The 24,471-nt window shown below is 34.5% G+C and overlaps 1 protein-coding gene across 1 annotated transcript; it reads right to left on the bottom strand.

Moving 5' to 3' along the window:
• Positions 1-4,982: 4,982 nt before the first annotated feature.
• On the bottom strand, positions 4,983-7,191 carry LOC141712215 (mannitol dehydrogenase-like). Its single transcript, XM_074515062.1, has 5 exons — positions 7,029-7,191; positions 6,811-6,924; positions 5,707-6,220; positions 5,466-5,619; positions 4,983-5,378 (listed from the first exon to the last, which is right to left on the bottom strand). The coding sequence occupies exons 1-5, from the start codon at positions 7,124-7,126 to the stop codon at positions 5,161-5,163; spliced, it is 1,098 nt and encodes a 365-aa protein (XP_074371163.1). The 5' UTR covers positions 7,127-7,191; the 3' UTR covers positions 4,983-5,160.
• Between the last annotated feature and the right edge of the window lie 17,280 nt (positions 7,192-24,471).

Raw genomic sequence — 24,471 nt, 5'->3', positions numbered from 1 at the left:
ACACAAAGGATGAGTTGACGGAAACAAGAGTTTCGGCCATTTTAAGGTCAGATTCGATTGTTCAAGGTTCGTTAATGGATCAATTGCCTTTACAGGTGTTAGGAGAGGATACTGATCCAAAAGCCATATGTCAGTGGTCAGTGTCTACCTCCCCAGGCTTAAATCCCCTGGATGCATCTGCGGATAGTGGATCTGACATAGGTGCAGATCGGCAACTTGTTGACAATGATTCAGATATTACCTGATGAGTCACAAGGAAATGTCTTCACAGACATTAGAAGGGAACCTTGATCTTTATGCTAAATTCTTTGGATCATTGTTTACCTTCCCAGAATTCAAATCTGGAACCCTAAAAGGGAAACTAGCAACTTGTAGATTATGACTCAGATTCATCTGACGAGTTTAACAAGGATGGGGATTTGCGAACTCCCATTGCACCACCTGTGACCTCCTTAAGGATGGCTAAGGTGATTTTCCTTGCAGGTACAGCTGAATGTTGGAGCTATGAGAGGAGTGATACACTTGTGAGAATGAGAGTAAACACGAGTGGAGAGAAGAGTGAAACACATGTGAGGTACACTAAACAGAATCACACACTCACAGTGAGGAAGAAAGAGAAACTACTTGTTATTTCTTTTCCAACCAAGTGAAATATGAGAACTCCTTCAGACGACGACATACATTCCTTCTTTAAGGGGGAGATTAAAGCTTAAGTAATAGTTTGGAGGATTCCTCAACTAAGGGGGAGAAATAGCAAGGAGGAAGAAAAAGATCCTACATGTACACTACACCACACCATGTTGTTTGTAACTACGGATCCTATTGTACGGGAGAGGTGGTAAACACAAGGTGATTTTCTAGTAAGGGAAGAAGCTGTTTTCTGAAAGGGGAGTACCATTGGTTTTTATCTGCGGATCCAATTGTACGGGAGAGGTGGTAAACGAAGGTGATCTTCTTTAATCAGTTGATTCTCATAGGGGGAGAAGCAAGACAGCTATGCGCTTCTCAAACAGGAAATGTGGTTGTACAAATGAAAATGAAACTACTTGAAGATATGTTCAGTCTAGAGGAACATCTATTTGGAATCTGGAAAAGGTTAAATGTTATCCAGAACTTTTTTTTGCTATTTACTTTGCATTTCTGTTTATATCTTTTTCTTATTTGTTAGTTGAGTTATCCTCTAGGTATCTGTGTGTTATTGTCTAACAAACAAATAGGGGGAGATTGTAAGGCATATGTCATAGCCTATTTGTATATTCGAGGATTTAACTCAACTCAAATAAGAATGTAATAAGTAAATAGTGGATCTACCGTCAAAGAGATCTCGCAAAGTAATATCTGTCAAAGGATTCAGAAACAAGGTTCATCTACAGACTTGAGGAATTTATTCACTGGAAGAAGTTCAAGAAATTGATCATGCCTCAGTGATATAAATCAAGGTTGTGGATTTAATCAAGTGACAGAGATCTCGTCAGGGTATCAGAGAATTACAAGGATTTAATCTGAAGAAAATCAAGTATCAAAGTCAAGTCATGAAGAAACGTCACGGAAGTTAGTCACTCATGAACCAGACAGTACATCGAGTGTCAACATTGAAGTGGTGGAATTGATTCATAATTGACTGTGATTATCAGAAGATTTTCAGAAGAATGGTTGCTGCTCAAGATTAGTATTAATTCTCTATTAATTAATTAAGTCATATAATTTAATTAAGAAAATAAATTATATCTGTAAAGATTAATTTATTGATTAATTGAATTAATTGATTAATTAATTCAAAATTAATATTAAGGATTTTCAGAATTTAAATTGGATTAAAATCTATTTAAATTCAACAAGACAAATCTGATTGAACTAATATGACAATCGGTATGACAATCAATAGTCATACCGAAAGTCATGCTAGTACAAATAATTGTCTTGCCGAAAGTTACACTGGAAGAGGATTGTCTTGCTACTTCAATCAGATAGTCTTGCTAGTTCATTTGATAGTCATACCGAAAGTCATACTAGCTCAACCGATTGTCTCACCGAAAGTCTTGCTAGTTCAAAAGGATTGTCATGTCATGTCAGCTCTATTCTATTCGGTTGATTACTTAAAGACAGAAGCAGCCATTCAACAAAAAAAATTATCCAGAACACAGAAGTCAAGAACAAAGCAGAAAAGAAAAACAAGCAGCAATATTTCATCTTTTCATCTGCATATTTCAGAATCATATTTCTAGTTTTTATTGTTAAATCCAAACCACTAGAAATCTTTATCTTGCTCTTGTGTAACAATCTAGCGGATCAAAATCCCTAGAACTTAATCTCAAATCGCGTTTAGCATTTGATTCTAATTATTGCAAAAATAGAAAAAGTTCATGTCGAATTTATTCTAAATTTGTGATAATTAATTTAAGATTAATTCCTTGTAATCGATACAGTTGTTGTAACACCTTTCAAGTTTAATAATATTTTTATTTAACTTGAATTTTGTTTCACATTTTTTATTCCGCATTTAATTCGATTATTCAGTACTGTTTGTATTCAACCCCCCCTTCTACAAACACATTGGGACCTAACAGCTGCACGCCCGAATCGGAGTTCGATAACGTGTTCGTTCGTGTGTTTGATTCTCGGGAACGTATCGGTTTTCTAGGGTTTTCTCTGTATTTACGGTATTTTTACTGGTTGTAAATGAATAAACGAATAAAATAAAATAAGAAATATGCTATTTATATTTATGGAATATTGGTTCATTCTGGATCGTTTTGGATAGTTAAATTAGTTGCTTAGCCGCTAAGTAACTGCAATAACGATCCATTTTGATATCAGTTTTGGATAATTATCCCAACCGGGCTTTTGATAAAATACTGTATACGAATATAACGTAATAATATCCCGTCTTTTGAAAATACGGGTTTCGTTGATTTACTGAAATGATTGTCGTATCGAAAATTTTGCGCCGGGCCGCGCATGGGTCGAACCGTAATCCGGATCGAAAAAGTCAAAACACGGAAAATGTCCGGAATTACTAGATTAGGTTAGGAAGGAGTTTTCGAAAGAGTTTCGGGTTGTAAAAACGTAAAAACGGTTGAAGTCGGACGATTCCCGGCTTTATAAAATATTTTTTTAATTATTCAGAAAATAATTAATAATTAATAAATCATTATAAAATCATCTAACATTCCAAAAATTACCAGAAAAATAGCTTAATTATCTATATTTTATTCTGGACATATTAAAATTAACATACTCACATTTTATTACATACAAACATCCAAATATTATTATCAAACATCAGATAATTCACCAAAAATTCATATAATATTCACATAATAATCATATATTGATACAAATAATTACACGATATTTCCCGACTTCATTGTATTCTTCTCCATCTCTCAACATTCGATTTACATAATATATGTGTTATATTTTCGAAGTAATTTTAAAAATATATATTTGGTTTCTAGTTTCTATTAAAAAATTGGTTTCTATAAGAGTAGCACTCAATTATATATACAATGCAATATTTAATCCTATTCTATCTACTAATGTATCATTGCATCATATTTTGATTTTTGAATAGTAATTAAAAAATGCAATCTTTTTATATTTATTATTAGTTAAATTTCTAATCATATTCTATTTATGATTGTATTAGGAGATTTTATCGCAATTGGTGTTTGAATAATATTAGAGGAATTCTAATCATATTTTGTATCATTATATCATATTTTGATTTCTGAATAGTAGGAGGACAATGTAATTTTTTTTATATTTATGATTGGTAAAATTTGTAATCATTATCCATTTAGGATATTGAATATTGTATCGGAATTGATGTTTGAATAGTATTAGAATAATATAATTAATTTTTATTTATCATTGTATTAAGAATATACTTATTTTAATAAGATATAATCTTAACCGTCTATTTTTTATTATATCATATCAACAGTTGAGATTTTTTTGGCGGTACATGACCAAAGTTTTGGATAACAAGTTCCCTACGCTTATTATATATAAATGATATTATAAAAATATAATGTGCTTGAGTTTAAGACAAAATAATAAATATTATTGATAATGCTAAAAAAAATATTATTGAATTGGGTTAAAATAAATTGATATTTATATTCATCGGGCTATAAAAAGTATTAAACAATTGATACAAACTAAAACAAAATTAACATCAATATATATTTCGACCAACTGAAAGAAAATCATATTATTAGTCCGGACTAAAATAAATTATCATATTGATCCGGGCATAAAATGTATTATAATCTAACTAAAATTAATTTGTTGAATTTAATCGGTTTAATGGGCCTCAAATTAAAATAAAATAATGTAACTATTCATCTGGGATGTAACAAAATTAATATATGACTAATCATAATTCGTAATACTATTAATCTGAACTATTGATAAAACTATATTGTTTAATCAGAATAAATATTGTATGTTTCAAATACTTCTTATTTAAAATTTGAGAACATATACATGTATTAATATGTTTATCACGAAATAATTTATTTATAAATTTTATTTGAAATTTTTTTAGATTTTAATTCAAACTAATATTTTTTAAAACTTATATAATATCGAAAACTATAATTAATAACTTTTGATCAAGTTCTAGTAACATTTAAGAAAAAAAATTACATAAAAAATAACTATTAGTTCTTAATCACATATTTAGAGATATCTTCATGATTTCTAGTTTGACTTTAGTGACGGTTAAGTTTGATTGAAATTTGTATATGGCCCTTCGATCCACTTGATTGACCATTTTAATATTTTACTCTTTCATCCATGTTACCAACACATCCAATTTTTAGCACTAACAATTTTTTCACCAACCTTAACAATCTTCGTCTCTTCATCTTTTTTTATTGTTTTTCTTTTTGGCTTTCATATATTTTCATTACTTGTATAAATTTATAATTCTTCTAATTTTTAATATAGTAAAAATTAGTGAAAGATTAACCCCCTTCAAAAGAATTTATGCATATACGGTACACAAAGAAATATGCTAATTAAAGCGAATCAAAATAGGTTTAAGCTAAGCCCAAACAGGCTCCTACATCTTTCGACTAAATGGAGCATTTGTAGTCCATCCCTCTAGAGTATATGTAGTCAATTCAAAGTTCAAACACCCCGGTGGTGTCTCTAGGCCCCCAAACTTTCTTCGGTCCTCATCGTATTTGCAATGTCGATGACAAATCTGTATCGAACATCTGACTTCACAAGTCTCTCCATTGCGGTGTTCACATAGTCCATAGGAATAACTTCAACATCAGCTGTTATGTTGTGCTTTGCTGCAAAATCAAGCATTTCTTGTGTTTCCTTTATCCCACCATTAATAGTGCCTCCAAGAAGCTTTCTCCCTGTAAAATGTGACTCACATTTAGTATAACAATGTAATGACAGGACAACATTTATAAAATCATTGATTAGCAAGGTGAAATGCTCACCCTTAAGCAAAGAGAACACTGGCAGCTCAAAGGGCTTTTCAGGTGCACCAACCATGACAAGCTTTCCATTAGGCTTTAATAGATCAAACAGTGGAGCAAGAGGGTGATTCACAGGTACAGTATCGATAATTCCATCAAGTGAGCTCCTGGCGCCCTAAATGATTTCAATGAATGATAATTAGTAATCAAATCTTTCAATCAAATTTCAACTCAAATGCAAGCTTTAAATCTTAGTGCACACCTTCATTTGTTCCTGGTCACTATTTAACAAGAAAGAATCAGCACCGAGTTTTTCCAATGCTTCCTTCCTTTTGCTTTCAGAAATATCTATTACCGTAACCTGTGCACCAAAAGCTTTTGCCATCTTCACAGCTACATGGCCTAGCCCACCTAAGCCTACAACACCAATCTTAGTACCAGGCTTGTCGAGTCCATAGTATTTCAAGGGACTATAAGTTGTGATCCCGGCACACAATAGAGGAGCACCAGAATCGAGTGGCAAATTCTTTGGCCAACGAAGAATGAAATGCTCGTCTGCAACCATAGTATCAGAATACCCTCCGTGTGTCATGGTTCCATCAAAATATATAGAACCATAGGTATCTATTATATTTTCACAGTGACTCTCCCTGTTGTCGCAGCAACTTTCACATGAACGACAAGATCCAACTAAGCACCCAATTCCAACATTATCTCCGACCTTGACTTTTTCCACTTTGCTCCCAACTTCAGTTACCACACCAACAATTTCGTGCCTGTATCAATAATTACTAGTCAATAAACATCGATTCAAGTAAATGGGATCATACAATTTTTGCAGGATTAGTATTTAATTCTCATTCGTTCTGACAAAAGCATTAGTTGTCAAAACAAAGTAGCGGAAGGACTAGCCGCACCTAAATTCTCTTCATTGCCATTCATCAGATACCATTCAAAGAATGACATTATAAACAATTAGCATTTGAGCACCACTAATCTAATTATGCATAACTACCGGCCGAGCTTTAATTAGGCTAAAGGGGCCATAGCCAAAGACAAAGAACATATAGGCGTTTTAAACAAAATGTCAATTGATAATCAATTTGAACAGGTTGCATCTAATCTAAAAGTATTACTAAAGAACAAAATGGTTAAAAGCCAAAAGCCAAAATACAAGGGCTAACATGCTTAAAATGATTTAGATTTAGATTCCGATTTAGACTCCGCTAACAAGGCTACAAAATACAACATGCAAGTGCTCGTATAAACATCTTAGTCCTGTATCAGAATCAGAAGCATGTCCATTACAAAGAGACATGTAAACATATATTATGTTTATACAGAGAGATAATGTAGAAGCACATACCCAGGAACGATAGGATAGGTGGTGAAGCCCCAATTATTATGGATCATGTGATGATCAGAATGACATACTCCAGAAAACAAAACTTTGAGCCTCACATCCTTCTCACCTGTTGCCCTGCGACATTCATAATTACAAACAACAACATTAATACGTAATGATCAAGATCAAACATAAATATATATCGAAAAGCCAAAATATCAAGATCAAAGATATTTTACCTTCTGGAAAACTTAAAAGGAGAAAGGAGACCAGTAGTGTCCCTTGCAGCCCAGCCAAAAGCCTTGACAGGGTGCTCAATTTCTGATGATTTCGCCATTGCCAAATAAAGATTCGAGATTGTTTTATGGAAAAGGAGAGAGATTGGTTTTTGATGTGTTAAAGAGATGGGTTTGACAGGGTATATATAGTGAGGGTGATGCAACCGGTTAGGTAATAGGAACTAACATTAATCATACCAAACATATAAAAACAGATAACGCTGACTCATCACACCGTAATCCAAACATAACACTGACTCAGTACACGCTCATCGTGACTCAGCATGTAATATATATCTCAAACCAGACAAAAATATATCTCGTACGGGAAACAGGCTGTAAGTCGGTGGATCAAATTTAGGTGATCCGACTAAGATATTGAATTTCTAATATTAAATGTTTTAGTTCCTATTAAACAAATCTTGTGTTAAATAGGTGCTAGAGAAGGGGATCATTTATCATCAAACCGCATAAAATTTTCGTACCGCACCACGTTTACTTATTTAGTTTAACTAGTTTATGAAGTCATGTTTTAAAGGTCTTCTAAAAAATATATTTCGTTTTTTCTGTAATTTTTATTGATCTTCGTCATCATGTAATTATGAAAAATAAATATAATAAATCAAGAAAGTTAAAAAATTGTTCTCTCGTTAAATATTTTTACTCCAATGAGAATACATCTTCTAAAAAATGAACAAATAAAAAAATATCGGCATAAATTAAAATGTTACCAATTAAAAAGAATTCATACAACTTATAATTTTGAATTTAATAGCAAAGATAATAAATATTTAGAATTCAATTCTATTTATAATTTGTTTATTTGAACTAATCAGAAAAATAATAATATTTATAAGTTAATCCTATTTAAAATTTATTTAAACACATTTTATCTTTTTCTCAACTAATTTAAATCATAATTTCCTATTTAAATTTGAAGTTCAAACCTACTATACAAAAGAGTATATTCATTCGAATTGATATGAAAGATAATAAATATTTTAAAAACAATCATATTTAGAATTTGTTTATACATATTTTATCATTTTCTCAACTGACTTAAATCGTAAACCCCTATTTAAATTTGAAGTTTAAACCTATTATATGAAGGAGTGTTCAGGATATATATATATATATATATATATATATATATATATATATATATATATATATATATATATATATATATATATATATAAAGTAAACCTCCGAGAACTGTAATATGAATAATATTTATCTTTTTTAGAACTTCTCTATTTTTAAATATTAAAAATTATTTTTTTCTTAAAAGGGTTATAATGTTTAGTTACTTATAAAATATAAGTGCTCTACGAATTATAAATCTTATTAAATTCTATAACTAATTAATCACAAAAGAAAAATCTAATCAAATTCTGTAACTATTCGACGATGTTTATAATTTTATATAAAGCTATTATTATCACATCAAGTTAAATACATTATGTTATTCCCAAACAATCTAACAAAGAATTATAGAAGGGGTTGAATGTAATTCTGGTCAAATTTAGGTGATCTGACTAAGATATTCAATTTCTAATATTAAATGTTTTAGTTCCTATTAATCAAATCTTGTGTTACATAGGTGTTAGACCATCTTCGATCCAACTTTAAATTTGTACTTTAACGCCATTTTAGTGTAAAATTCTTGACCAACTAACTCTAAATTTTACACCATTTTGATGTTGCACCAAAAATTACACCAAATTTGATGTAACACCAAATTTTTAGAGTTTTTGTTAATGCCAACATTACTCTTATTTTTTTACCTAAAACAAAAGTATTCCTTTCGTATCCTACTAACTTTATTACTTTTATACTTTATTTTGTATTCTAATAAAAAAATAATATATATAGTTCAAGAATATTGTAAGATTTAGTGTATATGGGTTGGAGATAAATATGAAAATATTACACCATTTTGGTGTAAATTTCATACCAAAATAGTGTAATGCATTGGAGATACCCGCAATGCAGGGTCGTTTACTGCCCAGGACCACGTGAAATGGGTTGAATAAAAAAACCGGGCTTCCTTTACCATTGCAAGAAAGAGGAGAGAAATGGGCAGTCCCTCCATGTCGGGACTGTCCCATTTGATTACTTTAATATATTTTAATAACAATCATGTATTCAAAGTTAACCAGCATGCATTGTTTTGCTTTTCAGTTTATAGTTACTCATTGATCGCTTTTCTAATGTTAATATAATTGTTAGATATATTTGTGATGTCATGTCTAATCTGATTTATTTAATTTCAGAACTTAGTATCAGAATTTAACTGGAAATCAGAACTTGCTGAAGACAGGAAGTTATCAGAACTTAAGGCGTCAGAACTTATATCAGGACTTAAGTGCGGGTACACTTCAGATAAGGAAAATAGCTGATTTACAGGAGAGGATCTGGATTAAACAAGTAAAGATATGCATGGAGAATTGGACAGCTATATACCTGCAGTAGATAATCTCTGATTGATGTATTCTAGGAAATAAAATCATTATCATATCAATTAGGAGATATCTTGTAACTGTGTATTATATAATCACAGATTAGGGTTTACACTATAAGTGTTATCATTCACGAGAATATTATTCATTGTAACCCTAGCAGCTCTTAGTGATATCATACATCACTGAGAGAGTAGATTAAACCTACTGTAACAGAGTTTGATATATTGAATAAACTTGTTTTCTGTTACATACTTGTGTTTATAATCGAATTGATTGAAGATACTATATTCAACCCCCTTCTTTAGTATCATTGAGGCCTAACAAGTGGTATCAGAGCTAATATGTTAAGCTTACAAACAGTTAAGATCCAAACAAACAATCAATCATGTCAGATCAAGCAAAAATACCAGACCCACAAGAACCTGCAAAGGTTCAACCCATTCAAAACACCAGTAGATATGAAACCATCAGGGTTCCTATGCTCAGGGTGTCTGAGTACCCTGTATGGAGTGTGAAGATGGTCATGTTTCTGGAAGTTACAGATCCAGAATATTTAGACAGAATTTATGATGGTCCACACAAGCCCACAAAGCTTTCTGTTGCAGTTGGGAATGAGCCACAGAGGATGATTCCCAAAGAAAAGAGAGAATTCACCACTGAAGACATCTCTTCACTAGGCAAGGATGCAAATGTAAGATACTTGCTTCATAGTGCACTTGACAATGTCATGTCAAACCGGGTGATTGGATGCAAGACTGCAAAAGAAATCTGAGATGCATTGGAAGTGAGATGTCAAGGAACCAATGCCATCAAAAAGAACAGGAAGACAATACTCATACAGGAGTATGAGCACTTTGACTCAAAATCTGATGAGTCACTAACTGATACATATGACAGATTCATAAAGTTGTTGAATGATCTATCACTAGTGGGTAAGGAATATGATCCAGAAGATCCAAATCTGAAATTCCTACTAGCTTTTCCTGAAAAGTGGGATTTGAAAGCTACTACAATAAGAGACAACTATGAAGTTGTTGATAGGATGCTCAAGACTCATGAACTTGAGATGGAGCAAAGAAAGAAGAGGCATGGAGGGAAGTCTAAGACAGTTGCCTTAAAGACTGAAGAAAAGCCAATTGTCTCTAGGAAGGCAAAATGAAAAGCTCTCATCACACAGTCTGATTCAGAGTCATAAGATTCTGATGATGATGATTCAGAACCTGAAAATTTATCTGAAGTGGATGTTGATGCAGATATGATGCAACTGTGTGCTCTTATGGTGAAGGGTATCACAAAGATTGCCTACAAGAAATTCAGAAAGGGAAAGAAGTTTTCCAGGAAAGGTGGAAGTTCTGACAAGAAAGGGTTCAGAAAGACTGAAAGCAAAGGAGGAAAGTCTGACAGAGGAGAAAACTCAAATGTCAAATGCTACAATTATGGTGAAAGAGGCCACATCTCTCCTGATTGCAAGAAAGGAAAAGGTGATAAAGGCTAGGAACTTATCACAAAGAAGAAAAACTGGGCAGACACTTCAGAATTTGAAGAAGAGGTAAACTATGCCTTAATGGCAAATGCTGATAGCAGTTCTGATGCTGCTGAACTACATGCACCTCTATCAACTCTTACTTTTGATACAGAAGATATTAGTGAGTTGAGATTATTTCTGAAAAATATTTATATTAGCTATAGAGATCAGACTTTAGAGAATGAAAGATTAAAATATGAAAATCTAAAGTACAAAAATAGAAATAGCTATCTTGAAGAAGAGTTCGTCAAGATGAACACTATTCAGACAGAGAGAGATAATGTTGTGTATGTTAAGAATGAATTGCTTAAACAGAATGATTATCTAAAACTGAATTAGAAAAAGAAAGAGAAATTATCAGGACTTGGACTAACTCAGGCAGAACAACTCAGAATATTCGAAGTAGTGGAAACTGGAAAGAGGGGTTAGGTTATAAAGATGGTAAAAGTGAGAAAGGGACTTTGCCAATTAAGCCAATTGTTATCAAACAGATTGAAAAGCCAAAGGTAAATCCTGTTAAATTTGTTGCAAAAACTGTTGTGTCTGATTCTGAAGAGATGAAAGACTCTAAAACAGAAGTTAAAGAAAAGTCAACTTTTGACAAATTAAAACAAGATAAACCATCTTTGGTAAACATTGGCTTAATGACAAAGAAGCAGCTTAAGTATAAGTTGAAAGAGATTAAAAATGTGAACAAGGTAAAGGAAGCTAGGAAAAATAGGAATGGAAAGGAAGGTGTGAATATAAGTAATAATTATATGCCTATTCCTAATGCTCCTAGAAAGAAATGCTATAATTATGGAAACTCTAAACATCTTGCTTCTTTTTCAGGAAAAATAAAGATATAAACTCTTTACCTCCTAGATCAGGAGTTAAGAGTCAGTCTGTTAGGTTTAAACCACAAAATTCTCGTTTTCATTGTGGTAGTTTATGGCATTCTATTTATACTTGTAAGGAAGATCATAGTTTGTACTATGATTATTATGAAATAAAACCTTCTTTAAAGAAAGTTAGTGTAATTCCTTCTAGTGTAAATTCTGATGCAAAGTCTGATATAAAGTCTGATAAAAAGCATGTTAGCATAAACTCTGAAACTAAATCCGCTGCAAATGCTAACAAACTTAACAAGGCCAAAGGATCCAAGCAAGTCTGGGTCCTTAAAACTAATCAATAGTTGTCTTTGTGATTGCAGGGCAATAGGAAAAATATCATGGTTCTGGACAGTGGATGATCAGGATAATGACTAGAAATAAAGCCCCGCTATCAGACTTTGTGGAGAAAGCTGGCCCAGGAGTTTCTTATAGAGATGGCAACATGGGAAAGACTCTGGGATATGGAAATATCAATCTTGGGAATGTCATTATTGAGTCAGTAACTGTAATATCCGGGATATATCGTGTAATTATTTTTGCTATTAAATAATTAATATGTGTGTTCAGTATCTATTCTGTGAATTAACTGTTAAGTGTTATTTGTATTTGAATATTCAAAAATAGTATTAATTGAGTATTTCAATTTTTATATGTCCAAAATAAAATATAGATAATTGTCATATCTTCCTAATTATTATTATGTTGATTTATGAATTTATATGAATCATATGAAATTTATAAAATCTTTTTCCGAATATTTAAAATCTATTTTATAAAAACGGGAACAAACCGACGTCAACCGTTGTTACGTTTTTGGAACCCGAAACTCTTCCGAGAACTCCTTCCTAACCTAATTGTAATATTCCGAGCATTTTCCATGTTTCGACTTACGGGTTGTCCTGCGCGGGTCCCGACGCAACATTTTCGATACAATATTCGTTTCGGTAAATCAATAAAACCCGTATTTTCGATAAACGGGAGCTTTTTATTAAACTATCACAATTATCACTTCGTAATACGCGTAACCAGGCGCTGAGACCAAGACCGCAGTACAAATTGTACTGATTTGGATAATTATCCCGAAAACCGATACCATTTGGATCAGTTTTTACAAATAAACGTACCGTTTTATATCCGGAATGATCTAACGGGATACTAATTTCCCGTAAATATAAATAGCCTTTTTTCGTATTTTATTTCGTATCAAAATCATTTGCAGACAGATAATTATATAATTTTACAGAGAAAAATCATATATTCATAAACCTTTCTGAGAATCAAACCACAAATTCAAGGTGTTAGTGAAATCCGTTTGGAAAGTTGGAGTAACCAATTTGAAGGTCTCAAGGAGTACTATCAGATTCCAGGACCTGTTTTACTGCAGAATCAAAGGTTGATTTTATATAAATTTAATTATTTTCGAATTATTTTTATGAAAAATATGAATTTTTGTTCGGGTGATTGTTTGTATGATTTGATGATTGCATGTGGTAGATCTTGTTTTCCTGATGATTTTGATATATTATACGTCTGATTTGGAGTTCAATAACATGCTCAAAAGTAGGTTTAATTTTCGAATTTCAAAATTAGGGTTTATAGCCCGTATGAATGTTTTCAATTGAAATTTGAGGGTTTTTGATCCAGGGGTTATTAGCTGTTGATTTATAGTGGGTTGTGTTCCTTATGAAATTTGCAATCGATTTGTATATAGCTCGTTAACAGAGGATTAATGGATCGAAGGGAGTTGTGTTTTGAAAGTTTTCGATGTTCGCCGGAAACCGGCGATGTTCTTGGCCAATTTCCGGCCGGAACAGAGATGATTATTGAGTTTTGATTGCACGAATAAGTTGCTGGTAACCTGTAGATTTAATCTGGACAGTTTGGTGGCCTGAGGTGGCCGGAATCATGTTCTCCGGCCACACTCCGGCGAGTCGACGGCTGGGCTGACAAAAATGCAAACAGGCCCCTGTAGTTTTGTAGATGATGAAGTTTAGTCCCTGTAGTTTGCAAAGTTTTCAAAATAGGATTCCTGTTTATAAAATATTTTAAAATCATTTTTCCTATTTATTTTTATTATAAAAATTCATTTTTAATTTCTGAAAATTCTAAAAATTAGTATTTTAATTCCGAAAATTATTTTTAATTCAAAAATAAATCTGAATTAATTAGTTAATTAATTTCAGTTGATTTTTAATTGATTAATTGGTCAATTAATTCAAAAATAATTGATTAATTGATTTAATTAATTATTAATTGATTTTAATTAATTATTTAATTAGATTTAATTAGTTAAAAATGATTTAAAAATTCCGAAAAATAGTTTTGAGCTTTAAAATATTATTCTAAATTATTTCCAAGGCTCGATAATTATTACAAAATTGTTTCGGAGCCAGAATTGGCCAATAGAACCCTGTTTATTAACCCGAAATTGATCCAACAACCCGTATTAATTCTGAAAATTACTTTAAAAATCATTTTAAATACCCGAAAGCATATTTATGACCCGAGACTTCTTTATAAATGATATGTCATTGATTACGTGATGTATTATGTGTTATACGTGACTTGCTGATTAACTATCGGTCTATATATTCGGTGTTTACTTGGTTATTACATAACTTTCAATCCGTTAATCGGATTTGGGTGAAACGAAGGGTAGATAGAAGTATGTGTTGAATAGAATCCTGTGAATTGATGATTGATAGATGCTTATCATATGTAAGCAGAAGAGACAAGATGTAGGAAAGGGAAACAGGTAGTTGAGGAGTAAGACGATTGTGATTGGAAGCGAGTGCAGGATAGTAAGCTAATACCAGGCAAGTGTTCTAAACTTTCTCGAGATATTGTAGTACTTGATAGTCTTGTTGGCATTGCAAGTGCTTTGAAGCACAGAAACCTAAACCCTGATTTCAGTTATTGTTCTTGAGCCATGAACCATATTCTTTCTAAGCCATTGATTATTGTATACCCAAACACGAACCACAAATCTACGATACTACTCCACAAATACATACAAACTAAATACCAGACACTGAACTGAATTATTATATAATCAACCCATGGTATCTTATGCTTTGAAATACCAAATTCTTGAAACCCTGAAACATTGATTCCTTTGTTATCCAATTCTTTCATTACCCAATACCCAAGCCTTGAAAGTACCTTGTTGATCCACACAAGGGTTGAAACCCTTTTATTGTTAAACACTCACTGTTGTTAATGATTCTGATTATTGTTTATTATTGTTTAATTTTGTTATTATGTTAGAATTGGATTGTTTTTATAAAATTGTGGACCAGATTCGTGGTCAGACCATATAATGGTCAAGTTAGGCCAATGTGTGCCTTGGATCCAGTAGTTAGAGCAATGCTGTGTGCTTTGCTCGGGGTTAGTGCGTGACTGATCAGCAGCCTAACCTTGGTTTTAAAATAAAATATAGTATCCAATTCTAAATCATAATCCATTGTTCACTCGATATCATAACCATATTCACTTGATGATCATTATTCTTAATTTTGTCATTGTGACTAGCTGAGCTAGTTAGCTCATTCGTGCGATGTTGTTTGTACTCTTTCCAGTTAAAAAGGAACCAGTTGGTAGCAAGGATCCCCAGTCCAGTGCGAGAGCTAGGGATTAAGGCTGTTGAAGCTGAGCTAGTAGGCTTCTTTTGGAATAATGTAAATTGTAAAAGTTTGTAATATGTTTAATACTCAGTTTGAGTTTGAATGGTTGTGATTTAATCGGTATGTAATATATTAGTGTGTTTGGCTTGTGTGCATACTTTAACCTGTTGCGATCCGTGGTAGTTGGTAAGTAGGGTCATTGCATATTATTATTATTATCTTTAGTATTGTTATAAGCAGGTTATAAATAAGGTGTGTGTGTGGACCCCAAACTTCTGACCCGGGTTTGGAGGGCGCCACAGTTTTGGTATCAGAGCTACAGGTTATAAGTCACTGACACAAGCCTAGGTTGACAGGAATGGGTAGAGGGTTAGGATTAGAAGTAAGGCATAGGATGATAGAACGTCGAGAGGTTGAGTGTTATGGTATAACCGGTATTATTATAGTTCACGTTGTGGTTTGAGATTCTTATATTGCGATATAATTTCAGATAGTAGCGATGGCCGACTCTTTTATTCCCGTATCAGCTGATCACTCAGAGCCTTCAGTTGGAGCACCAGCATCGGATCCACGTCATGTTATTACACTAGCATTGGCTATTCTACCTCCACCGGTGTTGCAGCCCGTACCACTGCAGGCTATTCCACCTCCAGGCATGAGGCCACCTGTTAGAGGACCCCCACCTGCTGATTCAGGCTTTACTGGTCATTCAGTTACAGGAGTACCTTTTTAGTTCTCCTCTTATCCTGCCCTATATCATCAGTTTGAGGCTTGCCTTATGGAGCAGCGATTCCTTCAGGGTCAGATTCAGGAGTTACTACATATCATGCGTACCAGAGAGGTTGGGAGTGGTGAGAGGCGACTCAGAGAGAGGCTACAGGCGTTTCGTAGGACAGCTGCAGTGAGGATTGCTGAGGCTACACATGAGGACATCACCCCTGATTTCCTAGTGGAGTGGGCTAAGTGGGTTCTAGAGGAGCTTGAGGAGATTGGAGGTCCAGACTTGCCATGAGTCAGAAATCCAGAGACGGAGATGCTAAGCAGTGTTGTTATGATTGTATAGTATGTACAGTAGTGTGTAGTGTGTATCAGTAGACTTTTGAGTTATTTTTATAGACTAGCTATGTTGACTAGTGAGTAGGTTGTTGTACCCTTTTGCTTTTACTTCCGAAGCGTCTTTACGCTTGTACTACCCTAAAACTTTTGATCTATATATCAGTACCTTTTCTTTTCCAGCACTGTCATTTATTTTATCGCACCTGTTTTACTTTACCTTATCTATTGCACCAGTTATACCCCTGTGATACCATGTACCCTGTTTTCCATGACTGTTTATATTCTGTAAAGAAGCATGTAATTTACGTAGTTACAACTGTTTTCAAAAAGGAGATATTCCTGTTTTACAAAACTTTTCCTTTATGCAAAGATTTGATTCAAAAGCTAAATAAATTGTTTGATTCTTTACATAAAATGCCTCCTAAAAGAAATACCCGCACCAACACCCAGAATGAAGAAACCAACAACAACAACAATAATAACCAAGATGAGACAAACCAGAATGTGAACCCAGGACCCATAGACCCAGCAATAGCCCAGATTCTCCAAATCTTGGCCCAACAAACAGTTCACCTGGCACAACAACAACAAAGATAAACCAATCCCCAGGTAACTTTCAAAACTTTTCTGGCAGTAAACCCACCAGAATTCAAGGGTTCCCTAGAGCCGATTGAAGCAAATATGTGGTTAAAAGAAATGGAGAAGGCATTTGCCTTAGTGAAAGTGAAAGAGGAACAGAAGGTTGAGTTTGCAAGTTACTATTTGAAGAATGAGGCCACCTACTGGTGGGAGATGCTGAAGATATTGGAAGGTACAAATGTTATTACTTGGGAGAGGTTTAAGGAATTATTTCTAGAAAAGTATTTTCCTCAGTTTGTTCAAGATCAGATGGAGCTGAAGTTTTTAGAATTAAAGCAAGGAACTATGTCGGTGGCAGATTATGAGAGTAAATTTGAAGAATTGTCAAGGTATGTGCCGTCGTATGTTGATACTGATAGAAAGAAAGCTAAGAGATTCCAGCAAGGCTTGAAGCTATGGATCAGAGGGAAGGTAGCTATTTTTGAGTTGGAGACATATGCAGGGATTGTACAGAAGGCTATGAATGCGGAGACCGAAAGTGAGATGTCACAGAAGGAAAAAGAGAGCAAGAAAAGGAAGGTTGAGGGAAGTGAGGGTCAGTTACACCCAGGGAAGTTTCCAAACTTTAAGAAGGGCAAGTTCCAGCCAGGGAGAAATTTTAATTTTAGGAGACAAAATGCAGGAGACGGAGGCCAGGGCAACCGTCCAGCTAATGTGAATCAGCCGAATCAGTTGAGATTAACTTTTCCATATTGTCAAGTTTGTGGAAAGAAGCATGGAGGAGTTTGTAACAAGTTGAATGTGGTATGTTTCAAATGCAACCAGAAAGGGCACTATTCGAGGGAGTGCCGAAATCAGCCAGCTAGAGAGCCAGCAAATAAGGATCAGCCTATCCGAAATCCAGCAGTAAAGGTTCCAGCCATTGGATTTACGTGCTTTAAATGTGGAAAGCCAGGGCATATGGCCAGGGATTGCAAGATATCAGCCCCAGTCAGTAATGCATTGAGGATTATGGGATCTACCCCAGAAGTAAATGAGGCTCCAAGGGCTAGAGTTTTCGACATGTCAGTGAAGGATGCTATCCAGGACACAGATGTCGTGGCAGGTACGCTCAATGTGAATTCTTTATGTGCCAAAGTGTTAATAGATTCGGGAGCAACTCGATCGTTTGTTTCACAAGATTTTGTTAGCAAGTTAAATTGTCCAGTAGAGTATTTAAATGAAATAATGACTGTGGAATTAGCAAATCAAGAACGTGTAACTGTGAATCAAGTTTGTGGGAATTGTGAGATTGAGATTTCTGGTAGTAAGTTTTGTGTAGATTTGATACCATTTAAGTTAGGAGAATTTGACATTATATTAGGGATGGATTGGTTATCTAGGCATGATGCCCAGATAGATTGTCGAAACAAGAAGGTAATGGTGAAGACGCCTGACGAAAAGGTAGTAACGTTCAAGGGACAGAGGCAAGTAAAGAAGTTCTTAACAATAATTCAAGCTAAGAAGTTATTACGGCAAGGATGCAAGCATTTTATAGCATACGTGATTGACAAGAGTCAGGAGCTAGCAAAACTTGAAGATATTCCAGTTGTGAATGAATTTCCAGACGTGTTTCCCGACGAATTGCCAGGACTTCCTCCAGATAGGGAAATTGAATTTGCGATCGACTTAACACCTGGAACAGAACCAGTATCCAAGGCCCCGTACAGAATGGCGCCTGTTGAGATGAAAGAGCTAGCAAAGCAGTTGCAGAAATTGTTAGAAAAAGGAGTAATCAGACCCAGTGTATCCCCGTGGGGAGCACCGGTATTATTTGTTAAGAAGAAAGATGGAAGCATGAGACTATGTATTGACTATAGGGAGCTCAACAAGCTTACGATCAAGAACAAGTATCCGTTGCCCAGAATTGACGACTTGTTTGACCAATTGAAGGGAGCCAAGTATTTCTCCAAAATTGATTTAAGATCGGGATATCATCAACTGAAGATCAAACCAGAGGATATACTAAAGACAGCTCTTCGAACAAGGTATGGACATTATGAATTTCTAGTAATGTCTTTTGGATTGACCAATGCCCCGACAACATATATGGACCTGATGAACAGAATTTTCAAGGAATATTTGGACAAGTTCGTTATTGTATTTATAGACGATATTTTGATCTATTCAAAGACAGAAGAGGATCATGCGGAACATTTAAGGACAGCTTTGGAGATTTTAAGGAAAAAGAAGTTGTATGCTAAATTCTCAAAGTGTGAATTTTGGTTACAAAAGGTTCAGTTCTTAGGACACATAGTTACGAATGAAGGGATCAAAGTGGACCCGGCAAAGATCGAGGCAATTATGAATTGGGAAAGACCGAGAACACCCAGCGAGGTAAGAAGTTTCCTAGGATTGGCGGGATATTATCGTCGATTTGTTCAAAATTTCTCAAGGATTGCTGTTGGATTTTTAAACGCAGCGGGGCGTGGAAAAACACTTTTACACATACAAAATCCAAATAAAAGCATATAAATCATGAATAAAAATTCGAGGGATCGAATCTAACCTTTTAAAATTAATTCGGAGACAACGATCAGAGATCCTTAGCAGTTGCTCCTCAAGTGTGAAGCACTCCACCGGTATCCACCAAGAAAACGACTTTTAGGAGGAGGAGGAGGTGGAGAGAATTTGGTTTTCTAAAACTTTTGGGTTTCTGGGGTTAGAATAAAATAGGGTCTATAATAGTGTATTTATAGGCAAAATTTTCAGCTAAAATTTTTCCATAAATATTATTATTATTATCCCATTTATTATTCTCATTAATAATTAAAACACCTTTTAATTATTAATCCTTTTTCTAAACACTTTAGAAATAATTCTCTCTCTTGATTTAATTTCCAAAAATTAAATCCTTAATTAATAATATTAAGAACTTTTCTTAATTAATTTATAATCAATTAAATCTCATTTAATCAATTATTAAATTTGCCAATTAATTATTTATTTCACAAATAAATAATTATTTAGCCATTATTAATTAATTCCTCCACATTAAATCATTCTCTTTTTATGGTGTGACCCTGTAGGTTCAATATTAAGCCGGTAGTAGAAATAAATAATAATAAACTATTTTATCATTATTTATATAAATTCTCTAATTTATTAAATATGATTAATTAATTAATCACATTTATTCTACATCGTGAGTGATGCTTTTCAACATATCGCGACTATCCGGATAATATGAATTCACTACTTAGAATACCAAGAACCTGTCAGTGAATAGTTACCGTATAATAAAATCCTTCTACCCTACAATGTCCTGATTAAATACAAGGCATGGATCTCGTGTCAAGCCTATCTAATTCAATCACTTGCTTACCATTTACTATGCGTAGTTCTATGCAAATTAGAAACTCCTTTCTAATTTCATTTACTCTGGCCAGAGATTCCTGAACTAGCATAAGTGGATCAGCCTTGAACATTCGCTTCCTTCACTGGAAGGGGTAGATCCTTTATTGATCATACACTATCTTCGTGTACAAATTCCTATACCCAGAAGAGCCCTAATAATTGTCCCTGGAGACTAAGAACTAAACCAAAGCATAGTTCAGTGTACACAAGATGACTATGATGACCTCAAGTCTAAGGATACTTGTACAACTATCACTAAGCAAACAACTGCTGACACGTGAGTGAACTCCATCAGTTGTTCAGCTAGGCGAGTCATGTTCAGTGAACTTATTCTATAATAAGCACCTACATACTAGCTGTAGTATCACCACACAAATGTCTATGAGAACAGACATCCTTCATAATGAAGCAAGCATAATATGTACCGATCTTTGCGGATTATTAATTACCAATTAGTAATCCTATGACCAGGAACTATTTAAGTTTAGAGTTATCATCTTTTTAGGTCTCACTATTATGATCTCATCATAATCCATAAAAAGCTTTACTCTAAACTATGGTATATCTTATTTAAACACTTAAATAGATAGAGCCCGTAATAAAAACAAAACAAGTCTTTATTAATATCAATGAAATCAAAACAGATTACATAAAAGTTATTCCTAAATCCTAATACCTGATTAGACTTAGGACATATTCCTTTCAATCTCCCACTTGTACTAAAGCCAATCACTCTGGTATCTAATACCCATCTTGACGATCAAAGTGACTTTCATAAAGTAGCTTTGTGAGTGGGTCTGCTATGTTGTTATGTGTGTCAACTCTAATTCAATACAATATAAGAAATGTTACCTCGCTCCCACTAACCCTTTTGTAGACGCATGGTTCATCTACGTTTTTTGATAAAATCAAACTCTTTGATTGTCTCATCAAAACGAATGTTCCATCTTTCGAGAAGCTTGCTTTAAACCACATATGGTTCGCAGCAGCTTACACACTAGGTTTTCATTTCCCTTGGAAAGAAAACCATCTGGCTATTTTCCAGATCACATAGTCGTAGTAAGCAGCATTCGTAAGCAAAATCCGAACTGATTTTAACAGGGCTACAGGTAAAAGGTTTCATCAAAGTCAATCCATTGCCTTTGTTTAAATCCTTTTCCCAAAAGCCTGGCCTTAAAGGTCTCCACCTGGCCATCTGCTATAATCTATCTTTTGTATACCGTATACATAGATTCCATTCTGGATTTCATGGCACTATGCCATTTCTCTGAGTCAACACTACTCATAGCCTCATTATAGGTCACAGGGTCGTCAACATCAATGATCGACAACTCATTGTCATTCTCAATGACAAGGCCATAATACCTCTCAGGTTGGCGAGACACTCTCCCTGATCTATGAATGGGCTGTTCCATAAAAGGTTGTTTAGTCAGAACAGGTGTTTCCACTTGAACCGTAGTAGTTTGTGCTTCTTGAACTTCATCAAGTTCAATTTTGCTCTCACTATTTCCTTCAAGGATAAACTCCTTTTCCAAGAAGGTAGCATGTCTGGATACAAACACCCGATGATCGGTGTAAAAGTAATACCCTAAAGTCTCTTTAGGATATCCCACAAAACTACATTTTACGGATCGATATTCCAGCTTATTTGGGTCAACTTACTTGACATAAGCTGGACATCCCCAAATCTTAACGTGTTTAAGACTCGGTTTCCTTTCTTTCCATATCTCATACGGAGTTTGAGGAACAGATTTGGAAAGCACCTTATTCAGTAAATATGCTAAGGTTTCCAATGCATAACCCCATAGGAATACTGGAAGATTTGCATAGCTCATCATGGACCGAACTATGTCTAACAAAGTTCGATTTCTCCTTTCAGATACCAATCTGGAGGCGTCCACTGGGAGACTATACCATTTACTTTGAGATAATCTAGAAACACTCCATTAAAGTATTCACCACCTCGATCTGATCGAAGAGTTATAATACTATGTTTGGTTGTTTCTCCACTTCATACTTATATTCTTTGAACTTTTCAAAGGCCTCAGACTTGTGTTTCATCAAACACATATCCGAATCTAGATCTATCATCTATTAAAGTAATGAAGTATGAAAATCCACCCATGGCTTGCGTAGACATTGGTCCACATACATCTGTGTGTACCATTCCTAGCAAATTTGCAGTCCTCTCTCCATGTCTACTAAATGGAGACTGCAATGCCACTATAAAGTGAGATTTTCATCATCCCTTTTCTTTTATTAGTTTGTTCAATCTGAAGTAAATTATGTCACATAAATACAGACCATTATTTGAAGCACCACGTCCATAAAGAATATTATTTCTAAGAATAGAACATTCATTATTCTCAATAATAAATGAAAATCCAGCCAAGTCTAACATGGGAATAATATTCCTCACAATCGAGGGAACAAAATAACAATTACTTCAAACAATAGTCTTGCCCGTAGGCCTATGTAAATGAAATGATTCTACATCTTCAGCAGCAACTCTTGCTCCATTTCCATCAGTAGAATCACCTCCTCTTCCTCAAGAGTCCTACTTCTCCTTGGTCCCTGCAATAAATTGCAGATATGAGAACCATAGGCGGTATCTAATACCCAAGTAGAAATGACATATTCACTTCTATCATGAACATACCTGAATCAGAAGCGGTAGTCTCACTACCCTTCTTCTTCAATTCTGCAAGGTAAACCTTGCATTTCCTCTTCCAGTGCCCCACCTTGTTACAGTGAAAGCAAACAACTTTGCTCTTGGGGTCTTCAGCTTTTGGTGGAACCGGCATTTTCTCACCTACTTTCTTCTTCTTGGTAGGGTTCCTCTTCCTTTTCTTAGGATTGGAACCTTCACCAATTAGAAGAACAGAACTCTTCTTAGGGGGAAAATTCGATTCCGCAGTCTTTAACATGTTGTGGAGTTCAGGCAGGCTGACATCCAACTTATTCATGTGAAAGTTCACAACAAACTGCGAGAACGAACTCGGAAGCGTTTGCAAGACCAGGTCTTGGCTCAGCTCCCCATCCATGACAAAACCAAGTTGTCCAAGACGTTCAATCAAATTGATCATCTTAAGTACATGGTCATTCACAGATGATCCCTCAGACATCCTACAACCGGACAGCTCCTTCGATATCTCATATCTAGCTGTCCTCCCCGCCACATCATACAACTCTTGTAGATGCATTAGGATAGTGTGAGCATCCATATGCTCATGTTGCTTCTGTAGCTCAATGTTCATGGAAGCTAGCATGATGCATTGAGCAACATTCGCATCATCTATCCACTTACGATACACAACATGTTCATCATCATGTGCATCACTAGCAGGTTCAGTAGGCTTAGGTGAGTCAATCACGTATTCCAGCTTCTCAATCCTGAGAACAATTCTCAAGTTTCGAAGCCAGTCAGCATAATTAGGACCAGTCAATTTGTGAGCATCTAGTATGCTCCTTAGTGATAGTGCAGAAGACATAATGTATATTGTAAATCTGTAAATGATAAACACATAACAACACTTAGCAAATATTCAATTTCATTTCAAAACACTATATGAATCGGGTCTTTATTCATAAGTGGCTCCCACTAGTTTATCTAATTTATTCAACCCCCTACGTGAAAAATTAAGCATTCATAATGCTAGTGGGAATAGGGATCCTACATTCCATCACACAACCCCGGCTGTGGCACGAAACGCCATGTAATGTTCAATAGGCAGACAACTCTTGTCAGTTACATCTCATGTTATTCCCTAATCAAACTTTAGCCTCTTGAATAATTGAGTCACGGCTGTGGCACGACAAACTCAATATTCTAAGTCAAGTCTAACCCAACATTCCGTACAATTAAATCAGTCCCCAAAAGCCCACGGC

This window comes from Apium graveolens, chromosome 3 (assembly GCF_009905375.1).
Source record: "Apium graveolens cultivar Ventura chromosome 3, ASM990537v1, whole genome shotgun sequence".
Taxonomy (NCBI): domain Eukaryota; kingdom Viridiplantae; phylum Streptophyta; class Magnoliopsida; order Apiales; family Apiaceae; genus Apium; species Apium graveolens.
The sequence above is the reverse complement of the archived record's forward strand: the minus strand, read 5'-3'. Positions and strand labels throughout refer to the sequence as shown.